Source organism: Aulonocara stuartgranti (assembly GCF_965226115.1).
Source record: "Aulonocara stuartgranti genome assembly, chromosome: 23".
NCBI lineage: Eukaryota > Metazoa > Chordata > Actinopteri > Cichliformes > Cichlidae > Aulonocara > Aulonocara stuartgranti.
This window is the reverse complement of record NC_138958.1, coordinates 8,275,021-8,298,449: the sequence shown is the minus strand read 5'-3', so window position 1 is coordinate 8,298,449 and position 23,429 is coordinate 8,275,021. Positions and strand designations below refer to the sequence as shown.

General features: G+C 40.8%; 3 protein-coding genes across 4 annotated transcripts; 2 read left to right on the top strand and 1 right to left on the bottom strand.

Moving 5' to 3' along the window:
* Positions 1-230: 230 nt before the first annotated feature.
* On the top strand, positions 231-5,700 carry LOC309700576 (uncharacterized protein). The gene is made up of 9 exons (XM_082524197.1): positions 231-392; positions 494-557; positions 2,013-2,068; positions 2,165-2,198; positions 2,297-2,322; positions 2,399-2,447; positions 3,023-4,540; positions 5,186-5,228; positions 5,314-5,700. Exons 1-9 carry the CDS (start codon positions 315-317, stop codon positions 5,324-5,326), a joined length of 1,881 nt encoding a protein of 626 aa, XP_082380323.1. The 5' UTR covers positions 231-314; the 3' UTR covers positions 5,327-5,700.
* Positions 5,567-19,718, bottom strand: ppat (phosphoribosyl pyrophosphate amidotransferase). 2 transcript variants are annotated; one of them, XM_082524198.1, is made up of 11 exons: positions 19,091-19,718; positions 11,580-11,646; positions 11,056-11,262; positions 8,851-8,963; positions 8,601-8,746; positions 8,290-8,365; positions 7,876-8,027; positions 7,665-7,792; positions 7,347-7,568; positions 6,301-6,421; positions 5,567-6,218 (listed from the first exon to the last, which is right to left on the bottom strand). In XM_082524198.1, the coding sequence occupies exons 1-11, from the start codon at positions 19,216-19,218 to the stop codon at positions 6,046-6,048; spliced, it is 1,533 nt and encodes a 510-aa protein (XP_082380324.1). In that variant the 5' UTR covers positions 19,219-19,718; the 3' UTR covers positions 5,567-6,045. The 2 variants fall into 2 exon arrangements, with proteins under 2 accessions (XP_082380324.1, XP_082380325.1); XM_082524199.1 differs by having other exon boundaries at positions 8,290-8,362; positions 19,091-19,717.
* Positions 11,691-23,123, top strand: paics (phosphoribosylaminoimidazole carboxylase, phosphoribosylaminoimidazole succinocarboxamide synthetase). Its single transcript, XM_082524194.1, has 15 exons — positions 11,691-12,503; positions 12,738-13,235; positions 13,315-13,374; positions 13,468-14,079; positions 14,734-14,811; positions 15,061-15,218; positions 19,873-19,912; positions 19,991-20,188; positions 21,144-21,322; positions 21,409-21,588; positions 21,700-21,813; positions 21,904-21,987; positions 22,184-22,364; positions 22,451-22,609; positions 22,835-23,123. Exons 1-15 carry the CDS (start codon positions 12,134-12,136, stop codon positions 22,999-23,001), a joined length of 3,078 nt encoding a protein of 1,025 aa, XP_082380320.1. The 5' UTR covers positions 11,691-12,133; the 3' UTR covers positions 23,002-23,123.
* The last annotated feature ends 306 nt before the right edge of the window (positions 23,124-23,429 follow it).

Below are 23,429 nucleotides of genomic sequence, written 5' to 3'. Positions count from 1 at the left end.
ATGTCGTTTTAAAATTTTGCTTACAAAATATTATTAATACTTGCAGTCATTTTCATATGAACAATAACCGCTACGTGTTATCACTGCTAACATCCCGGAGTTTTCTATTTTAATTTTGTCTTTCAAATTAAACGCAATAAAGAAACAACCGCAATTTCCTAGTATCAAGGAAGGCACCATATGTCCACTGTCCAATCACATTCCACTATTTTGTGACGTAGAATCTTTAAAATCGAAAGCGCCATTTTTCTTCTTCGTTTAGCTGTTCTCTTTCTTTGTCGTCTTTTTGATAAAAAATAATTTTATATGCAAACATGGATGAGCTTGTAAAGACACAATTGCAAAATAACAATTCAAAGTTCAAACTTTCCCTGGATCGAATCATAGACAAGGTGTGTGAATAAGGCTATGGACGGTTAGCATGAACGTAACTATCAGCGGGTTTTGCAAATGAAAGCAACAGAATTAACCAACCTCTGTTTCCTTCTGATAGTATTCAAAACTTCAGTACCAGGACGCGGGGACAGAGGTTGATCTCGACGATATAAGCCCCACAAGTAAGTGAGCCGGAAAGGTTTTAATAACATCGTCTGTGTTAGTAAAGGTAACCGAAAACTAACTAATTAGATGCGTTTGTAAGCTAGATCAATCACAGGACTTGTTTTCTTTCTGGAATAATGAAGTTCAGTATTATTTATATATTAATTCACAGCAATAGTCGCCTGAAGGGCCTTTTATTACAATAAAAACAATAGACTTTAATTATAAATCTTTGAAAAGTGTTTTGAGTTTGCAAAGCAGTTTGACAGACAAGCAAAAGCAAAATGCTAAATTCAGAAACAGTGAAAAACGGAAAACAAACATTGAGATGAGAGGACAATAAAGTGAGATAATAGTAGCTTGGAAATGTGGAGGTATGCTCTGGAGAGGACAGGATTAAAAGTCAGAAGCAAGATAGAATGTGTGTGGATGAAGATGCAACGAGTAGAGTTAAGGAAGGTAGATGAGTTTAAATATCTTGGGGTGCGTGAGTTTTGCAATGTGTACTTTAGAGGTGGTGACACTGACAAAAAGACGGGAAGCACAGCTGGAGGTGGCCGATTTGAAGATGTTAAGATTGTCATTGGGAGTCACCTGGATGAACATGATTTGAAATGAGAACATCAGAGGGACAGCTCTGGTTTAGTGGTTTGGACATTATTTAAAGAGGCAAGGCTGAGATGGTTTGAGCAGAGGAGGTATAGTGGATATACTGGACAGAGGATGTGTTGAAGGAGGACATGCAGAGGGTTGATGTGATAGAGCAGAAAGATTGGCTGAGATGAAGGTAGATAATCTGCTAAAGATAATCCCTAAAGAGAGCAGCTGAAAAAAGAAGAACAAACAAGATAATATTTCTGCAAAGTATCTTGGAGACGAGATCAAAACATATCTTAAAAGTGATCAGTAAAACCTTAAAATCAAATGTACTGGGAACCAGTAGAGAGGAGCCAGGAACGGGGGTAATGCAATGCTATGTGCTAAGTCTTGCTGCTGCATTTTTAATTAGTTGAAGGTGAGATTTTTACCAGCAGTAAGAGATTTGAGGTGGTCTATCCCAGAAAAAACATAAACCTGGATGATTTGTTTTCCCAGATCTAATTTTGAGTGTTGTTTTAATTTTGGATTAAAGGTTTGGATATAATTTGAAAGAAGCAAAACTGCAGAGCTTTCCTTTAATGTCATTCAGACATTAAGGCCATGTCACATGATACATTTTACTGTTTCTGTCAGCTCCAATTAGAATATTAGTGGTTGATGCAATTTGCATGATTTGTGATTTTGATTGTATTTAATGGAAGAAAATGTTACGTCCTCCAGCTGTTATCTTCTTCACCAGATTTCAATTATAGGTATTTGTGTGTCCAATGGGTGAAGGCCTGATACCTGAAACACTGCTTAATATTTGATGATCTGTAATGTTCACTTTTTTTTGTTGTCTGACCACATTGTGTATATTTTCTGTCCTCAAGAGCTTGACAGCTACATGACGTTATCTAAAAAGAAGGTGATCTCACTGCAACTGAAGGTTTGGGTTACTAACAACGACCTTTGCAGCCATGCACGACACAAAATACCATAAGCTGCGTTTACTACTATTTAATCACCCACATTTTCTCCTCAGAGCTCGACAGATGTCAGAGAGGAGTCACTAAGAGGTAATTTCTCAGAATTAAGAGTTTAAATGACAACATGCATCTTTTTCTTTGCTTCACTGTGTAGTTCATCTAATACAACTTGAACATTTCTTACACAGCACAGGACCCCACAGGAGACTCTCAGGTAAATATACCTGCAATTACCTTCTGTATCAAAATATCTGGCATAACTTGAGTTAATGATGGTTTGTTTTTGACAGCTGGACTTGTCATCTGATACCAGCATCCAGCTGTCTATGGAAGATGGTGGTAAGAAAAAGGAAATCCTTTTGTTTCAGTGTTTTCCAGTCTTGGATTAAATTTGTGACAACAAAGAAATGCACAACAGAAATGCGTGATTGCTTTCTTAAATTACACATGCACGCTCTCTTTAATTATTAAATAATATATTTAATAAGTTTTGCCTCCACAAACATTTTGATTTCCCTGTACTTTGTGATAAATGAATAGTTGACCATTGTGGTAGTTTTAAGTGTTAGACTCCAACACCTTGAACAGCAGCTGGCAAAGGTAATCCTTGTTCTGCTCTTAGCTTTGGCGAGGGTTAATTAGAGTGGGCCTCCAGCTCACAGTGAACCCTCGGAGCAAAAGAAGCACCACTATCGCCAACTGCAATCCAAGATAGAAGATTTGGAGTACATCCGGTTACCCCAGTTAGGTAACCTGGCCCGTGAGGCAGCTGGAAGCTGGTAGTGTGTGAACTTTCCAAATAAAACAGAGGGTTGTCCACTAGTGTATATATAAAGATTGTTTATCCAAGAGAAGCACTGAGTATATTATTTGTCTAATTCCCAATTTTGTTTCCCCTTGTGCATCACACACAGGGATGACTAGAAGTGATGTGACTCAGCTGACTGTGAGCTCACTGGATGAGAGTCAGAGAAACTTTTCCAATGTGGACCTTCAACCTGAAGACCAAGATGAGGAGCTGGAAATGTCTCTTAGAAGTCATGGCAGTTCCTGGGTGGAGCTCTATCCAAGTATGATTAGTCGGATAAAGAGGGCCTGGGATCGGCAGCATGTCTCTACAGCCGCTGATTCTGTGCTGAGGAGGTACCGCAGATGGCGTCAGCAATCAAACAGAAGTAACCTCAACAACACCTTTGTCGTCCCACTTAGACACACAAACAGCAAACCAAAGATGACCACAAAAGCATTTCCAGAGAAAAGCTCCAGCAGGCCTATGAAAGAGCAATTCACGAGGACCAAAACAACGCCTATGCAGACTGTGACCTGTCCTAGAGACTGGCACGAAATGCACCAATCTCCTGATAGGGAGGAAAACCTTATGAGCAGGCACCAGCATAAGCCTGTCCTTGTAATGGACTTCTCTGCTTCCTCTGTGTCCTTTAAACCAAAAGAGATACCATTAAACAAGACTTTCACTGTGTCTCAGCTGTCCTCTCGTAAACAAACCCAGCTGGAAGACCAGGCCTCTGCCTATAGCGTCAGTCCTTCACGACCTTGTGCTAAAGCCTCTGAGGAAAGATCAAGTCTTTCTCTATTAGAGACAGCTGGGAGCTCCATCCTTGCACCAGAATTCACTGCTGCAGTACAGAGACCTGATATCTATGGCTCCCCAGTCAGGCAGGAGGCGCCGAGCTTTAGGGACAGGAGTCCCCTAAAAGCAAGAGTGGTGACCAGCCTGGGAAGATCACCTCATTTGTTTTCCAGAAGCCCCAGTGAATATTCTGTGACTTCCAGAGAGCCTATGAGGCCCAGATCACTCACGGCCTCTCTGTTTTCCCCGACAAAAAGGCCTGTTTTGCCACCGAAGATGCTTTACTCACAAAACTCCCAGCAGTCCTTCCTGCCACACTCACCGCAGTCAGCCTCAGCAGCAGGGGGTCATCGCAGGCTCGTACGACACCTCTCCATTGATTCCGTCCTGCCTTCATCCCCTGGCTCGTGCTCACCAAAACAAGTTGATGAGGATTTCATGAAACTTTACCACAAGTTTGTGTGTCAGAACAAGTCAACTTTCTTCAATGGCCCTGCATGCCGTCTCTGTGCTAGAAGCTCTGAGGCCAGCAGAGGTCACTCTTCATCAGCTCTGGCTGCTCTTGCACTGTCACCACACCGGTCTGTCCTGAGGAAACGCCACAGGGACCTAGACTGGAGCAGCCATCCACAGTCCAAACGCTTCAGGGAAGTGTATTGCACATACTCCCCAGGGTCCAAACGCCACAGCAGAGCGATGCTAAGGCCTTTGTCTGAACTGGAGCTGCCTCGTGGTGGTAGCTCCAGTAAGCACAACATGTTTCAAAGGTTCAGCAGCCAGCAGTATCCAGCACATGAGGAATATGTGGAGGCTGAATCTGCAGCGGATTTTTCTGGCATGGGTAAGCCTCATCCTTTTTTTAAGTCAAGTGATAGTGCTCAAATTATGTATTTTTGCATAGCTACAAAAGTGCAGTTAAGATGCCTCCTAAACATATCAGGTGCAGGCAGGTATTTTGGGAAGAGGACTTTGATGAGGACACACCCACTGAATTTGGATGCATGCATGCATGCATGATTGTGCATGTTTTTTCTAGGGTGCAGCTTTCTAAGGAACCACTCACCCAGACAACACAAACTAAAGAAGATACAAATATATAAACTGATTGTCAGCTTACTTTGTAAGAACCCCCAATATTTCTTTAAAGTTTGGGTTTTGAAATTACAAGTCAGACTTATTTTATGCAAGTTTAATCATCACAACTATGTAAAGAGTCCATCGACGTGTATTTGGTCAGTGAATTTCCACTTGGGGTAAGAGAAAGAGAGCACGCCTGTGTGTTTGTATGAGAGGCCGTACAAGCCAAAATTCATTCTCATACTGAGTGGAGCAGACAGAGGTCACTGTAGCATACAACTCGCACAAAAATGACAGCTACTAAATGACCAACACTGCACCTGTGAAGTTTGTCTGTCCCTTCACATCTGATCTTCATAGTTTTCTTGACTTGTTTCTGATTACCTAATCATTATGCTTTATTCAACAGGAAGTTCACTAGAGAGCAAAATGACCTGTGGCTACTCTCCCAGGTGACTAAAATAATTCCCATGTACAAGATATTTTTGGCCTCTGGGGGTTGATGTGTTCTTACTCACCTTTTCCCGTCACATACAGAAAATGGCGATGAAGGGGATCATCAAGGAGATGGGCCGATGAAATTTAATGAAATGTATGACCATCTAGTTCTGCGATGGAAACCCGCTGATAATTAATCTCTCTGAACTATTTTTAATTGATTATAATTGTTCTTATATGTTCTATCATTTCTTGAATATATGTTTGATGTCCATTTTTTCTGTCTATTCATTATTGAAATAAAATTGTCAATGGGAGAATGTAGTTATTTAAAAAAAAAAAAAAAAAGTACTTGTCATTGTAGTTATTGTTTATTATTCATACATCATATTCCTGTATTGTTCAAATTTGAGCAAACAGCCCAAAACCCAAACAAAACAGTCTTAAGTAAATAACAGAAATAAAGATGATTTAATGTTTTGGTCATTTATCGTGTGCGCTTTTTCTGGCATTGTAAATGCTTTGAATACATGTGGAAATCTACTTTTCAAATAAATGCAGCTGCAAAACAAAAACATACTTGTGTGGTAAGAAATACACACCTGGAATTAGTCACATCCAGGAACAGGAAAAGAAAAAAGCTTAGCCACCACAGGTGAGAAAAAGCATCACTTTTAGCTTCCTGAGGTTCTGAATAAAGTAACCTTCTGTAGTTGTGCAACATCTTAGTGTTCCGGCTGGCAATGTTGAGATAAACCATATGTAGAACAGGGGGGGTTTTTTTATTTAAAGTTTGCAGCACCATCCACAGTGCTACTGTTGGTGCAGCAGTTACCACTCCAGCTCCACTGGATATTTCCCAGTCAGACAGGCAGTGCAGTGGCCCACTTTCCTGTTGGACTTGTTATTGGAATTAATTTTGTCCTTTTCAATATGGAAAGCAATACCCTCCTGGACAGCAGATACGAGGCCCTCCACAGTCAGATATTTAACACTGTCAGCACCTGTAAACAGCGTTAGCATTAAACACAAGCTTTTGTTCTGACCAGGCAAAGAAATGAATGGTAGATGTGCATTTTTAAATACCAATATAACCAGCAATGTCCTGAAACTCCGGCTTGTTGGCAATGAGCTCCTCCTTGGTTGGGATGTTGATGCCCATGTAGCAAGGGAACCTGATTGGTGGAGAAGCCACCCTGATGTGGACCTGTCCAGAAGAATAATTAGGTTACTATAAACACAAAGTTAGTGTGTGACTATATTCTGGTCACACACAGTTAGGTGCCCTTTTCAGGACCAATATTTGTTCTTCAAATGGTCAGAAATAACAAAACAAAACGTATCTTCCGTTAATTCATGTAACAATGATTATTTACCTTTACTAAGTGTGGCAAAAATGTAGCATTTATCTATTCTTCTATACACATCAAGCACTTGATGTGTATAGAAGAAGAGACAATAAAGTGCTGCATGAATGTTTGGTTAAAATGTGAATTACGGTTCAGATCAGATTGACTAGTAGGCCCAAAAATGATGAATGAGAGTATGTTACTCATGCCATAAATCTGATTAGGGACCGATTTTCATAAAAATGGTTTACCAGACGTGGGGCTTGGCCCAACTTTTAAAAAAATCCAAAAGTTAATCACTTCCTATCTTTAGTATTACAAGATTAGATATTCCCAAATAAACATGTATCAATGAAATAATAACTGGGATGTTCAAGAAAATACCCCCAAAATTTGGATCCAGATATCCTGGATTTGGGGTTTTAATTCATGCATAGTGCGGAGGGAATTTTCTGTCTTATTGGAAATACAGTCTCAGACTGCTCTTGTGGTACGCCCACTTTTTTGAGTTGACAGTTAATGAGCCTAATATTTTCTATGAACCCCTGATGTAAGTATAGTACGCAATGTGACAAACACATGGGCTTTTCTCACTTATTCCACTTACTGCCATTAAAAGAAAAAAAAAAAAAAAAAACTCCAGTTTTATGTTACTTTCCTGTGCTTCTAGTCTACTTACAGTCTGAATTATCAGACAATCCAAACCAACCAGTTTCTGAGCCACTCTGCCAAAATGTTGTGTGTGCTATATCAACAACTATTGCCAAACACTATTAAACGAACCTCTTTGGCACCCGCTTCCTTCAGCAGCTTAATAATAGGGGAAATTGTGTTGCCTCTGACGATGGAGTCGTCAATGAGCACCACTCGTTTCCCAGCAAAGTTGTCTGTCAGTGCTCCAAACTTCTTGGCCACTCCTAGCTGCCTCAAGCGGGTGTTTGGCTGGATAAAAGTTCTTCCAACATAGCGGTTTTTACACAGAACCTCAATGTATGGAAGACCAGACTGTGAGAAGAAGACAGAAGAAAAACTAGTGAGACTGTAAGTCCACCCGGTATATTATAAGATTACTGAGGTGGAGCAGACACACTGTAGACAGACCTGCTCAGCGTAGCCCAGAGCAGCAGGGGTTGCAGACTCTGGCACAGTGCTGACAACGTCTGCATCAGTCGGAGACTCGATGGCCAACTGCCGCCCACATCGCTGTCTGGCAGTATAGACCATCTGCCCTGTAGTACATTGATATTTCAGTATTAATACATTTAAGAAATGAGTAATCAGTAAGTGTGTTACCCATAATAAATATGCATACCCTCGAAAATAGAGTCTGGTCTGGCAAAATAAACATATTCAAAAATGCAGAAGGCTGGGAGGTCTCCCTCAGGTCGGGGCACAACACTCAGAGATTTGACACCATGTCTGGATATCTGGACTATCTCTCCTGGCAAGACCTCTCTGTAGTACCTGTTAATCAATAACGACAAAAAAGTACAATGAACGGATGGACTCAAGGAACACCATTTCACTGTTCATGCATTCAGATTCAGAAGAATTAAAGCGCCAAAATAGAAAGAAAAAAAAAAGTACTCGTGGCCTAAGGCAAATGATATGAAACCTTTGGGAAAGAAAGAAAAATAAAAAAATAAGGTTATAAAAATGATTTACACCTGGCATTACGGTTCCTTTTATACTAAAGAATACTTTTGCAAAGGTAACAAATGCTTACTTGGCACCAATCGACTGGAAGCTGCACGACTCTGATGACACAACCCACCCCTCAGTGTCTTCCTCTTGAGCGCCTGCTTAAAAAAAAAAAAAAAAAAAAAAAAAAAAAACAAGAATCAAGTTAATCATTCACCAGCTTACACATCTGACCTCTGACAAAATCAAAAGGGCCAAAAGCTCTGCTGCAACCATTGACCTCTCGTGAGGCGTCCTTTTTATCAGTAAAGCTAGTCTTTTGAGAGCAAACATGCCTGTGTTCTGCAGTTGCACTAATTCTGATGCAACGGTCACATGCAACAACTGTGTAGATACCTGGATTGTGCAGTTTAGAGATGGGAACGAGCTGCCCAATGCACAGTGGCCTATTTCCATAAGGGTCACGCACTGCGTAGATTACATCTTTGAACATGACCAGCAGTGAGTATGATGTTGGCGTTTCAGTCATGAGGTTTTTAATTCTACAACAAAAAACAAAAAAAACAAATAAAAACAGCATTAAAGTAATGTAAAGCAAAAATATTTATGCTTATATGCTTATGTATCATTAGGTCACAACAGTCACCTGGCAACCCAGTCAGGTGAGTCTAGCTCCTCCATAGGTGGAGTCAGTGCCAGCAGCTGGGTGATGAGCTCACTGTCTGAGCTGGTGGAGAGGCCGACACCATGGCGCATCACCTACAAGGCACATTTATAGTGACTGATTAATTATGGAATAATGTTATTTTCTGTGGAATAGCAGTCTTTGGAAAATTTTATAATGGAAATGGTTGTCACACCCCTGCCCTCAAAGAGCCACTCAACAGCCACTCTGGGAAAGAGACACAGGCCAATCATGTTGTTGCACTGACGTCTAGGCTCGCCTGATGTTCATGATAGTTTTAACTGCGCTTAGGCACAGCTGCTATATAATGACACAAAGATATACATAAGTCTACTTATTATTTTTCCTTCAATTATTGCATCTATAATGTGAGTCAGGACTCTGGAGAAAAGTGTTTTGTGTTTTTTACATTTTATTTCTAAATCAGTCCTGCTTTTACGTCTCAGCGGCCATCAAAATGAAATTTATGGGTTTTTCAGATCAGACAAAGCTACTTTAAGATTCTGGCTTGTCACAAGAGGTTGGCCACATGTTTAAGTTGGCAGAGATTTATACCGGCTGACTTTCTTGATGCACAAAGAGGATTTGTGTCTCTGGCTGGAAATGAAACAGTGACCTTTACTTGCCAACTGAATGTTATCAACTAAATCACTTTAAAATAATTGTCCACATAATCACCTGAAGCAGTTTCCAAGATGGCTGCTGAGCATAAAGGACAACTAAGAGTATGAAGTTAATCCATTGGTCTATTGATGATCTATTTCACCGTCCAGTTCAATAGGTAGTACGTACTGTATATTCCATATAAAGGTCTGGCTTGTCTTAAAAAAAAACAAACAAAAACACAACACATATACATGACACACAGATTTTTGTTAGTGATCACAAAGTGCACTCGAGAAGGGACGTTGATGTGATCCAGCTGGACTGAGCATGTTTCAGTGCCACTTATGAATAGAGATACTGACTTCTTGTTAGGAAAAAGGGGAGGCAGTCTAAATTTACCTAAAGAATAGGACTTATTTGATGTAAAGCTTTAAATTTCCTTCTGAAAGGTTAGTTATGTATAATTGGTTAAAAACCAAATCCAGCTGACAAGGTCTGCGTTAAAAAAAAAAAAAAATCTTATTAATTCATCGTAATTGGTCGACTAGATATATAATATAAAGTGCATGGATTGTCATAAGATTACTTTAAAGAACAAAAAAAAAAAAAAAAAAGAGGACAGTTATAAATATGCACTCAGTGAATGTGCAGGTTTGTATGAAAGCATAATCATAGAAATGGCAGTGTCGAACGAGCAGATTATGGTAATACAGCTTTCTCAAGATCCACTTATACAACCAGCATGAGTAAGTGTCTCAAATCACCTTTGACAAGGTAAATGTAATCGATTTACTGAACCATCAGAGTGATGGCAGAACTTCAAAAAGCCTGTTTGAGCGTTCAGACTTTTGAAATTTGGAGTGAAGTTTAAGAGAGCAGTTAATGATTTGGTACTGATTTTTCATGGCAAATCATGTGTGGAATTCTCACTCAGTGCACAGTCTCATAAATATAGTCAAAACTTCCTGTGTATTTTAGCCTCAGATTGGAAGAGAGGTTGCTGAGAAAAAGACAGGATGGGAACACATTTGTTAAATTATGCTAAATGGCCTGTATTTGTATAGCGCTTTACTAGTCCCTAAGGACCCAAAAGCACTTTACACATCCAGTCATCCACCCATTCACACACTGGTGATGGCAAGCTACATTGTAGTCACAACCACCCTGGGGCAAAATCAGTTTAATATAGCTTACATTTTATAGATTGGGGTTTTTTTGGGTTTTTTTTTTAGATTTTCAGCCTGAAATGTTCTTAAGAGATATACATTTTAAAAAGCTATTCATTTTGTTTCTCATTAATGCGAGCATTAACTGCAGATACAAATTCTTTTGAGAGCGCAAAACACTTAATAGTCAAACAAATCCTTTGACTGGATGATGGATGCAGCTCTGGTATGTGAAAGTGTTGACATCCAGCCCATAACCTTCGTTAAGATTGGATATAGCAAATAAATATTTCAGCAGAAAGAAAAACTGTGTCTGTGTGTGTTCAGTTCATTATTTTTATGTCACATTGATATGCGCAACATTCAGTGTGGACAAGCAGAGCCCCCTCCTCACCTTTTTCCGCAGGGCATGGGCATTAACCAGCTCTCCATTGTGTGCTACAGCAATCTTGCCATGCAGTGTATCCACCACAAAGGGCTGGCAGTTCTGCAGCTCTGAGATCCCAGTGGTTGAATAGCGTGTGTGGCAAATGCCGAGGTTACCATAGCGCAGTTTAGTGAGAGCCTCTGGTGAAAAAGCGGTGCTCACTAATCCCATTCCCTATAAAATGACAACATTGCTCTGTGAAGGTTTTAACTTGCACAAAAATATTTTAAAATAAATAAAAGTGATGTTAAAAAGCAGAAAATCAGCAAACAATGAGGATGTCTGAAGGCTTTAAAACATGTCTGTAAAGGCCAAACATTAAAGTGCTCAGTGTGATTCTGACCAGCTGGGTTGTTTTGATGTAACTGTGCCAAATGGAAATATATTCAGGACGCAACCCAAATACGTCCTGGGTCTGTTTTTGAGATGCTGGGTTAAACTGTGCTTCTGTTTTATCATATAAGAAGCTTCTGATCATGATTCAGTGTTACCTTGTGTGCTGTGTACGTGGGTGGACTGGCTCCATTACTTGTGACAATCCCAGCACTTTCCTGTCCCCTGAGTAGAGACACACACACACACACACACACACACACACACACACACACACACACACACACACAGTGTAAATTTTCATGTATTAGTGGGAAGTGTGTTTTTTTGCATGAATGATTTCTGTTTCTTCTCTGCAAGAATAAACTTGAGTCAGTTACGGTTGCCTTGAGGCAAATCAAAACTGGTTTAACGAGGGCCAAATGGAGCAGAAACAAAATCCCCCCCCAAAAAAGGAAAAAGCAGATTTGCTTCCCTGCGGTGAGGCTGCCATATATGGAGAGTCGCCTTGCTGCAGTTTCAATCCATTACCAAGCTGCTTCTCAGATTACACTTAGTCCCGCCCCCTCAGCACACAGCTTAAGCCAGTGGTGAGGCTGCTTTTCAGCATGAAGGCGTTGCTTTCAGGCTTAACCGCCTGGTTGCCTAGGGAACCGGGCAGCAGAGACAGACAGGCTGGGGGAAAAGAAAGCGTTTCCAGGTCAGCTCAAACATGGAGAGAGGAGCAGAGAGACAAAGAGGAGGTGATAGTGAGGTGGGGGAGGAAAAAGGCTCAGTGGAGAGGCAGTGGGGGGAAGCAGAAGTGCTGGCTCTACTCTCAGTGTGGGACCAGGTTGGAGCTCAGCACGTAGTAGAGAGCAGAAGCACATTTGAGGTGATTTCAGAGCGTCTGAGGAGGCTCAGTGTTGTGCGCAACTGGAGGGAGTGTCAGGCCAAATGCAGAAGCATGAGACTTCAGAGCAGGAAGGCTGACGCAGGCACATCGGCAAACTACAGCCAAGGAGTGGAAGAAAGGCCGCTTGAAAGGCCATGGGAGGAAGAAGATGTGGATAATCAAAGAAGAATCTACCCAGTCCAGGAAGGTAAACATGTACAACACCACTGTACTATTGATGATAACAACATGACTTTTTCCACCTTGGGAAAAAACAAAAACTGGTATCCAAGGATAAACAGACACGCCAGTTAAAACTATTCTTAGCTTGCTTGTGCTAAAAAGTAATTCAAACACTTACATAAAAGTCATCTTGTTCTTCTTTGGGTTTTTTCTACATCAACATTTAGCCAAAATTTACAATGTTTTCATGTGTGCACAGGAATGAAGACTCGATTTCATTCAGCTGTTTCTTACTCTACTAATGTGGCTGAAGAGGGAGGCCGCCACTGGACGGATGACGAGGTTAGAGCGCTGCTGTGCGTCTGGGCTGACCGCAACATTCGGGAACGTTTGAAATGCACGCTGCGCAACAAATCCATATTCCAAGAGATGGCTCGTCAAATGCAGAGAAACTTTGGGGTGATACGGAACTGGAAACAATGCCGTACAAAATACAAGAATTTGAAATATGACTATAAGACTGCGAAAAGTGCACACGCTGCGGGAGGCAGCAGTGCAGGAAGCCCGGGGAAATACATGAAGTTTTTTGATGAAGTGGAGGCCATTCTACTGGACAAAGGACTGGAAAATGGGACCAGGGAAATGCAGAAGAGACTGTATGATGGTGAAATGGAAGCAGGGAGGCTACAAACAGCAGCAGGCCACACAGGGCAGATAACGGGCTCTGAGAGTGAGGTGGTCATTGAAATTGATGATGGTAAGCATCAAGTTTGCAAGCAGTTGTTTTAGATTCAAGACTTCGTGAAAATAATTTTCTTATGTATTTATCATTTAAGATGACAACAGTGACGATTACGACATGGATGGAGAAATGGAAGTAAAATGGAGAAGTGCAGGTATGCCGAAAAAGAAAAATCTGCCAAATCAACTGTGGAGTTTAGCAGCATAATTAAACTTTTCCTTCCATATCTGTTCTTCTTTTATCCCAGACGCCCATCTAGCACACACAGACTCCAGCTCTGACCAGTTCCAAGTAGTCACAGTGTCGGACACGGGTCGAAACTGGAGCGACCAAGAGGTGCGAGCCCTGATCCAAGTCTGGTCGGATGAGCGCATACGCAGGCAGCTGGAGAGCTCAACCAGAAAGAGGGACATCTTTGTCCAGATCTCGAACAGGTTAATGCAACAAGGCATTGAACGTGACTGGAAACAGTGCCACACAAAGTACAAGAACCTCAAGTACCTCTACAGGTCCCTTCAAAGGGGCAAGACTGATGAAGCTGACCCGAGACGCCTCATGAGGTTCTATGAGGAAGTGGACTCCATTATGAATCGCACGGCTAACGACTCTCTGCGAGACACAGGAGCAGCCGAGTCTGCAGATTCAGGCGGACTTACTACATCTGACAACTGTGATGAGAAAAATCACGTGGACGGCAAGTTGACAAACACGAGGAGAGCTGTGGAGGGAGCCTTGGAGGACAAAACCTGCACCTCTGATTCGGACTTATCAGTAACCATCGAGGCTACATCAAATGCTTATGAGCCAAAGCGACATAAAATTAAGGAGCATTATCTGGATCAAGAACACATGTTGATGAGTGAGCTGATCATTTAATCATCATCATTATTATCAGCATGAATTAGATGAAAAAGATTACATAATGCTTTCAGTGGTCAGTTACCATGAGTAAGATAATCAAGCAGGACCATCTTGGACAGCCAAAAACAAATGTGTTTTTTTTTTTTTTTACATTATGTCTTAATATATTTCCCATACACAAAACAAACCGATGACATTTAGTTCAGGGTTCTCCCTGGCTCACAACAGACTTTTCTTGGTTTATGACACATGTATGCAAGATTAGCCCCAGCAAAGTCAAGGCACTGAATCTGTTACCAAATGTGATAGAAAATGCACAGATTTCTAACCACTTCATGAGAAATCAATCAATGCATCAGCTGAACTTTAGGTTCATTATCTTGCCCAAGGATACTTCAGTCCAGAGAAGTCGGACATCAAACCAACAACTTTCCAATTAGTAGACAACTTGGTCCAACTTGGTTTTAAAATATATTATTATATACATATAAAATATATTATTATTATAGTTTAAAGATTTTATTTAAAAAGGAGTCCCGAGGTGGTCTTAAGCCAGTCTTACTATGTTTAGTACCAAGACAATTCTTTTCTTTTGTAGCAAAAAATGCATATTTGTATTTTTGTAACTACCTTTAATATTATATTTTTGCAGGTGCTTCTGAGAGTGTGGTGGAAAGAGAGGATACTACTTCAACACACAGAAGAATCAAGAGGAAAGCTGTAGATGAAGGTCTGAAATATGTCTCCTTCTGTAATCCCTTTTAATGTCACGTGACATCCACAATTGACTGAAGCTTTTGTAATTTCTGGCTAAGTCCCATGATATGCCATGGCGCTTCATAATTAAATTATGGATAAGGATATGGTCATGACTTCTAATAAAATGCACAACTCGCATAACCCTACTAGGAGCTAACATGTTACACTAGTAGTACTTAAAAAGTAGGTTAATGTAAACCTTTGTCCTTCTTATTTCCAGACCCTGGACTGCACACACCACTAAAAAAGCTGAACATTGGGCCTCTCGTTGCTGAAAGACTCCACAGCCAGTGTAAAGAAGAGACGGACCATATTCCAATAATAAAGATCAACTCAGTCTGTTCAATGGCCACCCCTGCTCCGTCGCCAGAATTACAGGTAACATATACTGATCTCATGTGACCATTATAAAACTGAGGTATTTTTTAAATAATAAAAGCTGTTGTGGCAACTTTTTAAAAGCTACCCCAACTACTTGATTAATCGAGTGACAGATTATTTGGCGAACATTGTGATAATCAGTTAATCATTTTTTAAATAAAAATGCCGAACATTAAAATTATGATTGCAAACTTGAACATGTTTAGGTTTTAGATTGTTTCAGATTGCAAAAACAAAGGTGAACTGATTAATGCATATATCATAAAAAATAAAAATAAAAAAAAAGCTGCAGCTCTATTGCTTTTATGAATGAAAACTGTTATGTCTTAAGGGTTATTCACTAATCCATGTCAGAAAATCCCAGAAAGTTGATTTTCTTCATCTGGTCACAGCATTTTCAATGGAAATGTTTCATCGCTTATCCAGGTGACTTCTTCAGTATCGACTGACTGCAGTTTTCCACAACTTTACAGTACAGTACTTGAGCGGTATAGCTGCATAACAACTGAAACCAGCACCATTGACTAACAATGAGCCACAAATTCAGTTCCATGGTTGTTAGTATGCAAACTGTCATGACCATTGGTAGCATGAGTACCATTTAGACAGTGTTAGGAATTGGCTGCAATCACATCACTCTAAGATGATGAACAATAGTTCAAAGATGTCATCCCCTTTTCACATAACGGCTCGCCACTCAAACCAGGATGTGCACATCGTCACTGAAAGAGTGGCCACTGGCCTGTAGGTGTAAACAGCCCTGTCCTGATGAGCTAGCTCTTCTGCGCTGTCCAATCTGCTAACCGGAGGTTGTCGGGTTGGCTTTCTAAATTCAATGAAATTGGGAGAAAAAGAATGATATATTAAATTGCAAGCTAGATGAAGGAAACCAGGCCTTTTGGTTCTTGAAGACATTTCACCTCTCATGTGTGAAGCTTTTTCAGTTCCAAAAACAAAGTATTTTAACCCTTAGTGGGGTTGTGCTCTTGGAGGGTGTCCTGAGGATCGTTGACCCACCCGGTTTTTATGCAAGTCGTTAAGGGTCACATCAGTTGAGCTGACATGTGACTAAATGGATGGGTTATTTCGGTCACAAGACCTAAGTGTGAATTCTATGTGGGACAGCTTCATGAACCAAAAAAGAAATCCAGTTGCCTTCAACTCAGTAACTTAAAACTAGCATGGTCTCAACAACTGTATCGAATATTTCATCAGAACCAAGAATGTGGCAATCATATGATATGTTTTCAGAAAAGCTGCTTGATAAAATGTTGCTAACTACAGTGACACTTTAAAAGGTGTTTTGTGTTTCCACTGTACCAGAGTCGATGAGAAAACAAAAAATTGCTAACTGCTAGGCAATCAAATCTGGCTTTTATGAGTGTAGACTCAAAAATTGTACAAAAAAGAGAAAAGCTATTGAGTAGTCTTTTTCTCAGTGTGTGCTCAAGAAGAACAGAAGAAAGCAAGGCCTTCATTGCTTAAGAATGTATGCTTCAAGTATTTAGCCCAAGAACATTGAGCTTCAAGAGGTCATGCTTGGTAATATCAGAAACCTGTGCCAACTTCTTAAACACAAGGCAGAAGGTAAGACAGCCTTTCAAAAATGGCTAAAGACACAGCCTGAATTATGCCAGTCCTATGATGTAGAGCAAACTGTCAGGATGCAGGAGATCAGTTTGGAGAGCTACAAAATCTCAATATTTCTCTCCAAAGAACGTCACAAACCAACTCTGGTATGCAGGCTGTCTGTTGAGTCCCACACTGAGGCAAAAAAGGCAAAACTAATGATGCTTTCCAAAGCCTTTTTGAGAAGGCATCTACCATTGTGGTAGATCACAGTGCCACAAATCAGGCAACCACCCAAGTAAGTGATTGATGTTTTTCGCACAGCTTGCAAAGCATTTCAGCAAAATGGTCTACTGACACAGTAGAAACTGGAAAAAACCCTGCTTATTGAAAAAATTGATTCTGTGGTAGATAAATATCCAGAAATTGTCCTACCCGTGTTCAGGCTTTACTACCCAATCAGTCACAGGACAGAACCTGTAGAAATACAGGTTTTGCAGCAGAGTTTAAGGTTGTTGTTTATTATAACATTCACCTCCTCTGAATCGGGAAGGTACTTTACTGCGCTGAGCAAGTGGATGACCTGGCTGCATTCAGAAATATATAGCACTTTGTCATAACCACCAAAAAAGCTGGTTATCCCAAAAAGAAAGTTAGTGTGCAAAGAAGCATGTGGCATATTTGGTGCTTTTATATGAAGTAATCCAATGCCCACTCAGAAAGAGTTGAGTGCTTGGTTGCCAGAACATTGTAGAGAACCATGGTGTGGCTGCAGCTCTTTACACTTAACACAGCAATCCTTGCCTGGGATCCTCTAAGAATAACATGTCCTTCTAATATAGATAGCTAAGGGAATGTTCCATTTTGAAAACCAATAACACTGCAAGAATTATTACAAAACATTAGGGATTAAATACAGTCAAATTATGGTATAGCAATCAAATGGCTGAGTACTCTCCAATACTGGAACAACTAATTCATACATATGTTTTTTGGTTTTATACAAAGTGATTTTTTTTTTTGTTGTCCACAGTGTTGAACCTAAACTTATGCACATGTACATTTATATAGCTAAACCTTAGGAAATATGCAAAGCTCACTTTTATTCTTGCCTTAGTAATGTATTTACACATACATAAGTTTTTTTATAGTTTTCACTAGACATTGGCTGCTCTTTCACTCCTTTTCAGTGTAGACCTTGTCACTGAGCATTTTTTAACTCTTCATGTTTTTCATTTTTCAAATGAACAAAAAATGTGTGTGTGTGGGGGGGGGGGGGCTGTCAAAGGACCTAAGAGATGGATTTGGTTCTTCAGTGGTCAGTGGGAGGGTGTCTGTAAAGATGTCATTCTTAAGGAGGGGGAGCATGGAGGAAAAACTGAGGTATGCCAAATAACACAAGAACTGGACTGAAAAATCTGTGACGACAGTGATGTGATTAATTAATATTCAATTGTCGGTTCAAACTGCCATCAGTGTGTTAAAAAAAAACCAAGAGGTAAAATAGAGAGCCATCTTTAAAACACAGTGGAGGTTCTATCATGGTTGTATTGCCTCTGATTCAATTATAATAAAGAAAAATACTGACAGATTTTGATCTAGCATGGCGAGGAAGCATCTGATTGATGCCTCATTTTTCAGCACAGGAGTGATTCCAAACACACTGCCAATGCAGGAAATGCATACCTGGACAGAAAGAACACACACACAATGAAACATGGTCAGTCATGGATTGGCCTCTCCAGAGCCCAGCCTCAACATTTTTAAAGCAATGTGGGATGGCAGAATTGACAGACTGAGGGAAAACAGAACAAGGAAACAAACATCCAAAGACAAACTCTGAATGTCCTTCAACAAGCCAGGAGAACTAGTGTCGAAGGCTACTTACAGAAGTTACAAGAAAGTTTCCATAAGAGAATTCAGGTTGTGTTGAAGAATAAAGGTTGTCATACTAATATTTGCTTTGATGCTCTTTAGAGTAGTAAAAACTCAGTTTTTGTCATATACAGCCTATTTCTGTGCATATTTAAAAAGTCGCTACCGTTTTTTTCTAATTTCTCTGCAAAATATAAAGAAAAGGGGGAGCGGGGGTCAATATTTTTGCACAATACTGTAGATGCATGAGGTTGCTTTCTGCAAAAATTCACATCTTGCATTTTTGTTTTTCTTGCTCAAGTTTGGGTCAGATTCAAATTTAAACCAAACATTTCATCTAAAATGCAAAGCTTGGACGTCATTAACTAGTGTGGTAACTTTTCAGTCGTTACCAATTTTGGAGTAACTGGTTTTCCGTTACTTACCTGTGCTGTAACGCCACCAACCCCAAAGTTAAGACCTGAGCCACCTCCAGCTGTGTGGGCCACTCTCCCGCAGCGACACACCCAAAGACTCCGCACTCCTCTCCAATACCCGACTCCTCGAACTCCATGGGCTCGCCTGTCGCCGATGCCTCTCGTATAAACTGCGGTCTAGTCTCGCGCCTAGTTGTCTGTGAGCAATTACCGTGCGCGCGCGTGTTTGTATGAGCGCTTGCCTGATACACGTTCGTGACCAAACACGTGCTTGCAGCGATACAACGTGGTTTGTTAAAACATACCAAACTCAGCTGACACTGCTGAATTGGGCATGAAATCACGAGTAACAGAGTTAAATCAGACTAGACACGTTTTAACCTAACAACCGGTCCGCCATAACTAAAATCATAACGAATTAAATGGAATACGTGGAATTTACGAATAATTCTAATCAAATTAATCGATTAGGTCAAAAACCACACTATTTAGTCCTGTTGGAGCTTTTGATAAGACAACCTTCTCATCAAAGAGTAAAAGGATGAACTTTGGTAGAAAAACCTCCAAAAGTTTTTTCTTTTTCTTTTTTTTTTTAACGTCTTCTCTTGACGTTTGAGCGCTTCCCTTTCACGTGGTAACAGATGCGCCGCTGTGATTGGTTGTTTAGATGAGTTGAGAACTGTGATTGGCTCCCGGCGCAAGTATGACACGGCCCACTTCCCCTCCCCGCTGCCTGCACACCTTCTGCTTCTCAATAAGTTAACTGGCGTGTTTTGTGATTTGTCTTTCAGGACTGTTCAGGATCGACGAGCGCTATGGCATCCACCCCAGGTACTGCACGATCCTTAATACACACGTTAGCGCTTAAGTTAGATGTGCGTGTTTTAACTTTTTCCTCTTTTTTTTCAGAGTTGAAAGTCGGCCAAAAGCTCAATGAGGGCAAGACAAAACAGATTTTCGAGCTCTTGGACCAGCCGGGACTGGTTCTAGTCCAGTCTAAAGACCAGATCACGGCTGGGAATGCCGTGAGGAAAGATCAGATGGAGGGCAAAGCTGCCATTGCCAACAAAACTACGAGCTGCGTGTTCCAGCTGCTGCAGGAGTCTGGTGAGGACTTATTGAATGTTTGTAGGGGGGGACAGTATTCTGCAGTCTGAGTGGGTTGGGGCAGTTCTGTCAAACGCATGTGTATAATTATTGCAGCTCTCTTTTTTTTCCCATTAAAAAAAAAAAAAAAGTCCCTTACACTTGGCCAGTATCTAGGCACATTGTTTCTGCAGAAGTTTTTGTGAGCAACAAACTATCAAAGGTAAATTGATTCAGTAGAGTTTACTGGAAAAAAACAAACTTTGGACTCATTGATCTTTTCAGTTTCAGTTAATGTGGGGGCTTAAATGTTAAGAAAATATAAAACGTTTGTCACACTTTGTCAGAGCCCTGGCTCACTTATTCAGTTTGCAGGATTTTTCTGAAATGCCATTGGATTTATTTAAATATCTCAGAAGTACATGGTAATCAGTTTTCCACACATGGGAAGCAGTTCGGCTCTTCTCATTTTTTGCAACTTTTTAAAAATGACTTTTTTTTTTTTTTTTTTTAACCCTCTGAATGACAATCCACTAAGAACTGAATTTTATGTTGTGTTTCATGGATGGATGGGGGGTGAATTGAACAGAAATGACAATCTTGCAAAAATACTTAAATGTGAAGGGCATGCAAGATTTACATGATCCCAAAATTACTTTCCATATGACTTTAATTTATAAGCAATTGGCTAACTGTAACCATCTTGTGTGTGACGCGTAGGTCAGTCAAGCTGTAGTAATGGCTGCCTTGTGACTTGATGTGTTTCCACTTAGAATTAACCCGATCCAACCAGCCACATCCCATCCACTTGACCCTAATCAAAGATAGGTTTAAATCATGGTAACTTGAAGAGCCATCTGTGTGCCAGTGTATAAAAAATTAAATAAAATCTATATTTTTCTAATCTGACATGGTTGCACATATTGAAATTTGTCCATTAGTTTGAGGTTGCCCTAACATCCACCCTCCCCCCCAGGCATTAAGACAGCTTTTGTTAAGCAGCACTCGGACACGGCGTTCATTGCAGCGCACTGTGAGATGATACCCATTGAGTGGGTATGTCGCAGAGTGGCGACTGGATCTTTCCTCAAGAGGAATCCAGGAGTCAAAGAGGGCTACCGCTTTTCTCCTCTAAAGATGGAGATGTTCTTTAAAGTGAGTCTTCCAGGCGTGCAGTGATTCTCTCGATGCATTTTCAGTCTGTGAGTGTTGCATGCAAACTCATCAATGATTGTTTTTAGGATGATGCCAACAATGATCCTCAGTGGTCAGAGGAGCAGCTGCTGGAGGCCAAATTCTGTCTGGCTGGGCTCACTATTGGTCAGTGTGAGGTGGACATAATGAATCGCAGCACTGTGGCCATTTTTGAGATTCTGGAGAAGGCCTGGGCCACTCAGAACTGCACCCTGGTGGACATGAAGGTAGGCTGTGCAGCACCTCCCCCTGCTGGTTAATTTCATATCTTGGTGCAATCACTTTTCTTCTGTACCTACAGCAGAACTACAATTAAGGACTTTTTTCTTTGCTTATAGATTGAATTTGGTGTCAATGTTAAAACTCAAGAGATTGTGCTCGCTGACGTGATTGATAATGATTCATGGAGGCTTTGGCCAGCTGGAGATCGGAGCCAGCAGAAAGATAAACAGGTCATGCATTGACTTTCATTTCATGCTGATATGAGGGGGGGGGGAAGATACAAGCCTTAAACTGTTTTTTTTTTTTCTTCCCCTTTGTAGGTGTACAGAGACCTGAAGGAGGTTACCCCAGAGGCAATGCAGATGGTGAAGAGGAATTTTGAGTGGGTCGCTGAAAGGGTCAAGGTACAGCAAACAAACTCTAAATTCTTCTTTATCTTGTAGGAGTATTTTGCTTTGAATATCTTAACCAACAGACATTGTTTAACATCACAAAAGCCTGCAGCTGCTTTTTATGCAATTCGGGGAAAAAAACGAGTACAATTTGACCAGTCAAAAACTGAAATAAACTGATGATTCAATGGTTTCTGTGCATCTACAGTTGCTGCTGAAGCCCCAGGCAAGCAGCAGGGTGGTGGTTTTAATGGGTTCCACCTCAGACATGGCCCATTGTGAGAAGATAAGAAAGGCGTGCACCTCCTACGGGATCCCCTGCGTCCTCAGAGTCACCTCGGCACACAAGGGTCCAGATGAGACGCTCCGAATCAAGGCTGAATATGAAGGTGTGCTTTAATATTGACATAATTCCATCTTTAAACTGATCTAGGGATTCTTGATAATGTGATAATTTCTCTATGCTTTTTTGCAGGTGATGGGATACCCACTGTATTTGTGGCTGTGGCTGGGAGAAGTAACGGCCTCGGCCCAGTGATGTCTGGTAACACGGCTTACCCTGTTATCAACTGCCCTCCTCTCACTCCAGACTGGGGATCGCAAGATGTATGGTCATCCCTCCGCATGCCAAGTGGTGAGAAGAGCTCTTTAGAATAGAATGCCTTTATTGTCACTATACAGATGTACAATGAGATACAGATGATCTCCTACTCGGTGCAAACATGTTGGAGAAGAAGGGGGGGGGGGGGTGCATCGTTTCTGCAGCAATATATACATGTGCAGTGTGAATCATACATACGGTTTTAATTTTTTCCCCCTTATGGTAACCAAGTCTTTCTCTACTTTATTTGTCCTGCAGGTCTTGGCTGCTCCACAGTATTGTCTCCAGAAGCTTCTGCCCAGTTTGCAGCGCAGATCTTCGGGTTGAGTGACCACCTGGTGTGGTGCAAACTGAGGGCATCCATGCTCAACACCTGGGTGTCTCTCAAGCTGGCTGACAAGAAGTTACAGGCCTGCAGCCTCTGAAGAGCCCAGTGTGCTTCACACTTTAACACACTGTCTTTGTTTACTATTAAAAACCCATTAAATGTAGTTGCTTGTCACACATATCATTCCATGAAGAGACAAATGATTAAAGCTTATATGTATTTCTGCGCATTTTCTTTCTTTAAGACTAATTTTTATGGGTTTATATACTCATATTCATGAATCCCATGATAGTTTGGAGGATTTCATGATTTCTTTGAACTTTTGTTTTTCCAAGGTTGTAATGAGTGCACTTCATATGTCCTTAATGATTTAAAAAAGGTGCAGAGCTTTGAGATAATTACCCAGGTTCTAAATTATACATACTGGCTCACCTACATACATGCATACAGATATGAGTGAGTGTATGCATGTATTTTTAAAAAAAAAAAAAATGGAGTTGAAGGTTCTACGATGTCTTAAGCTGA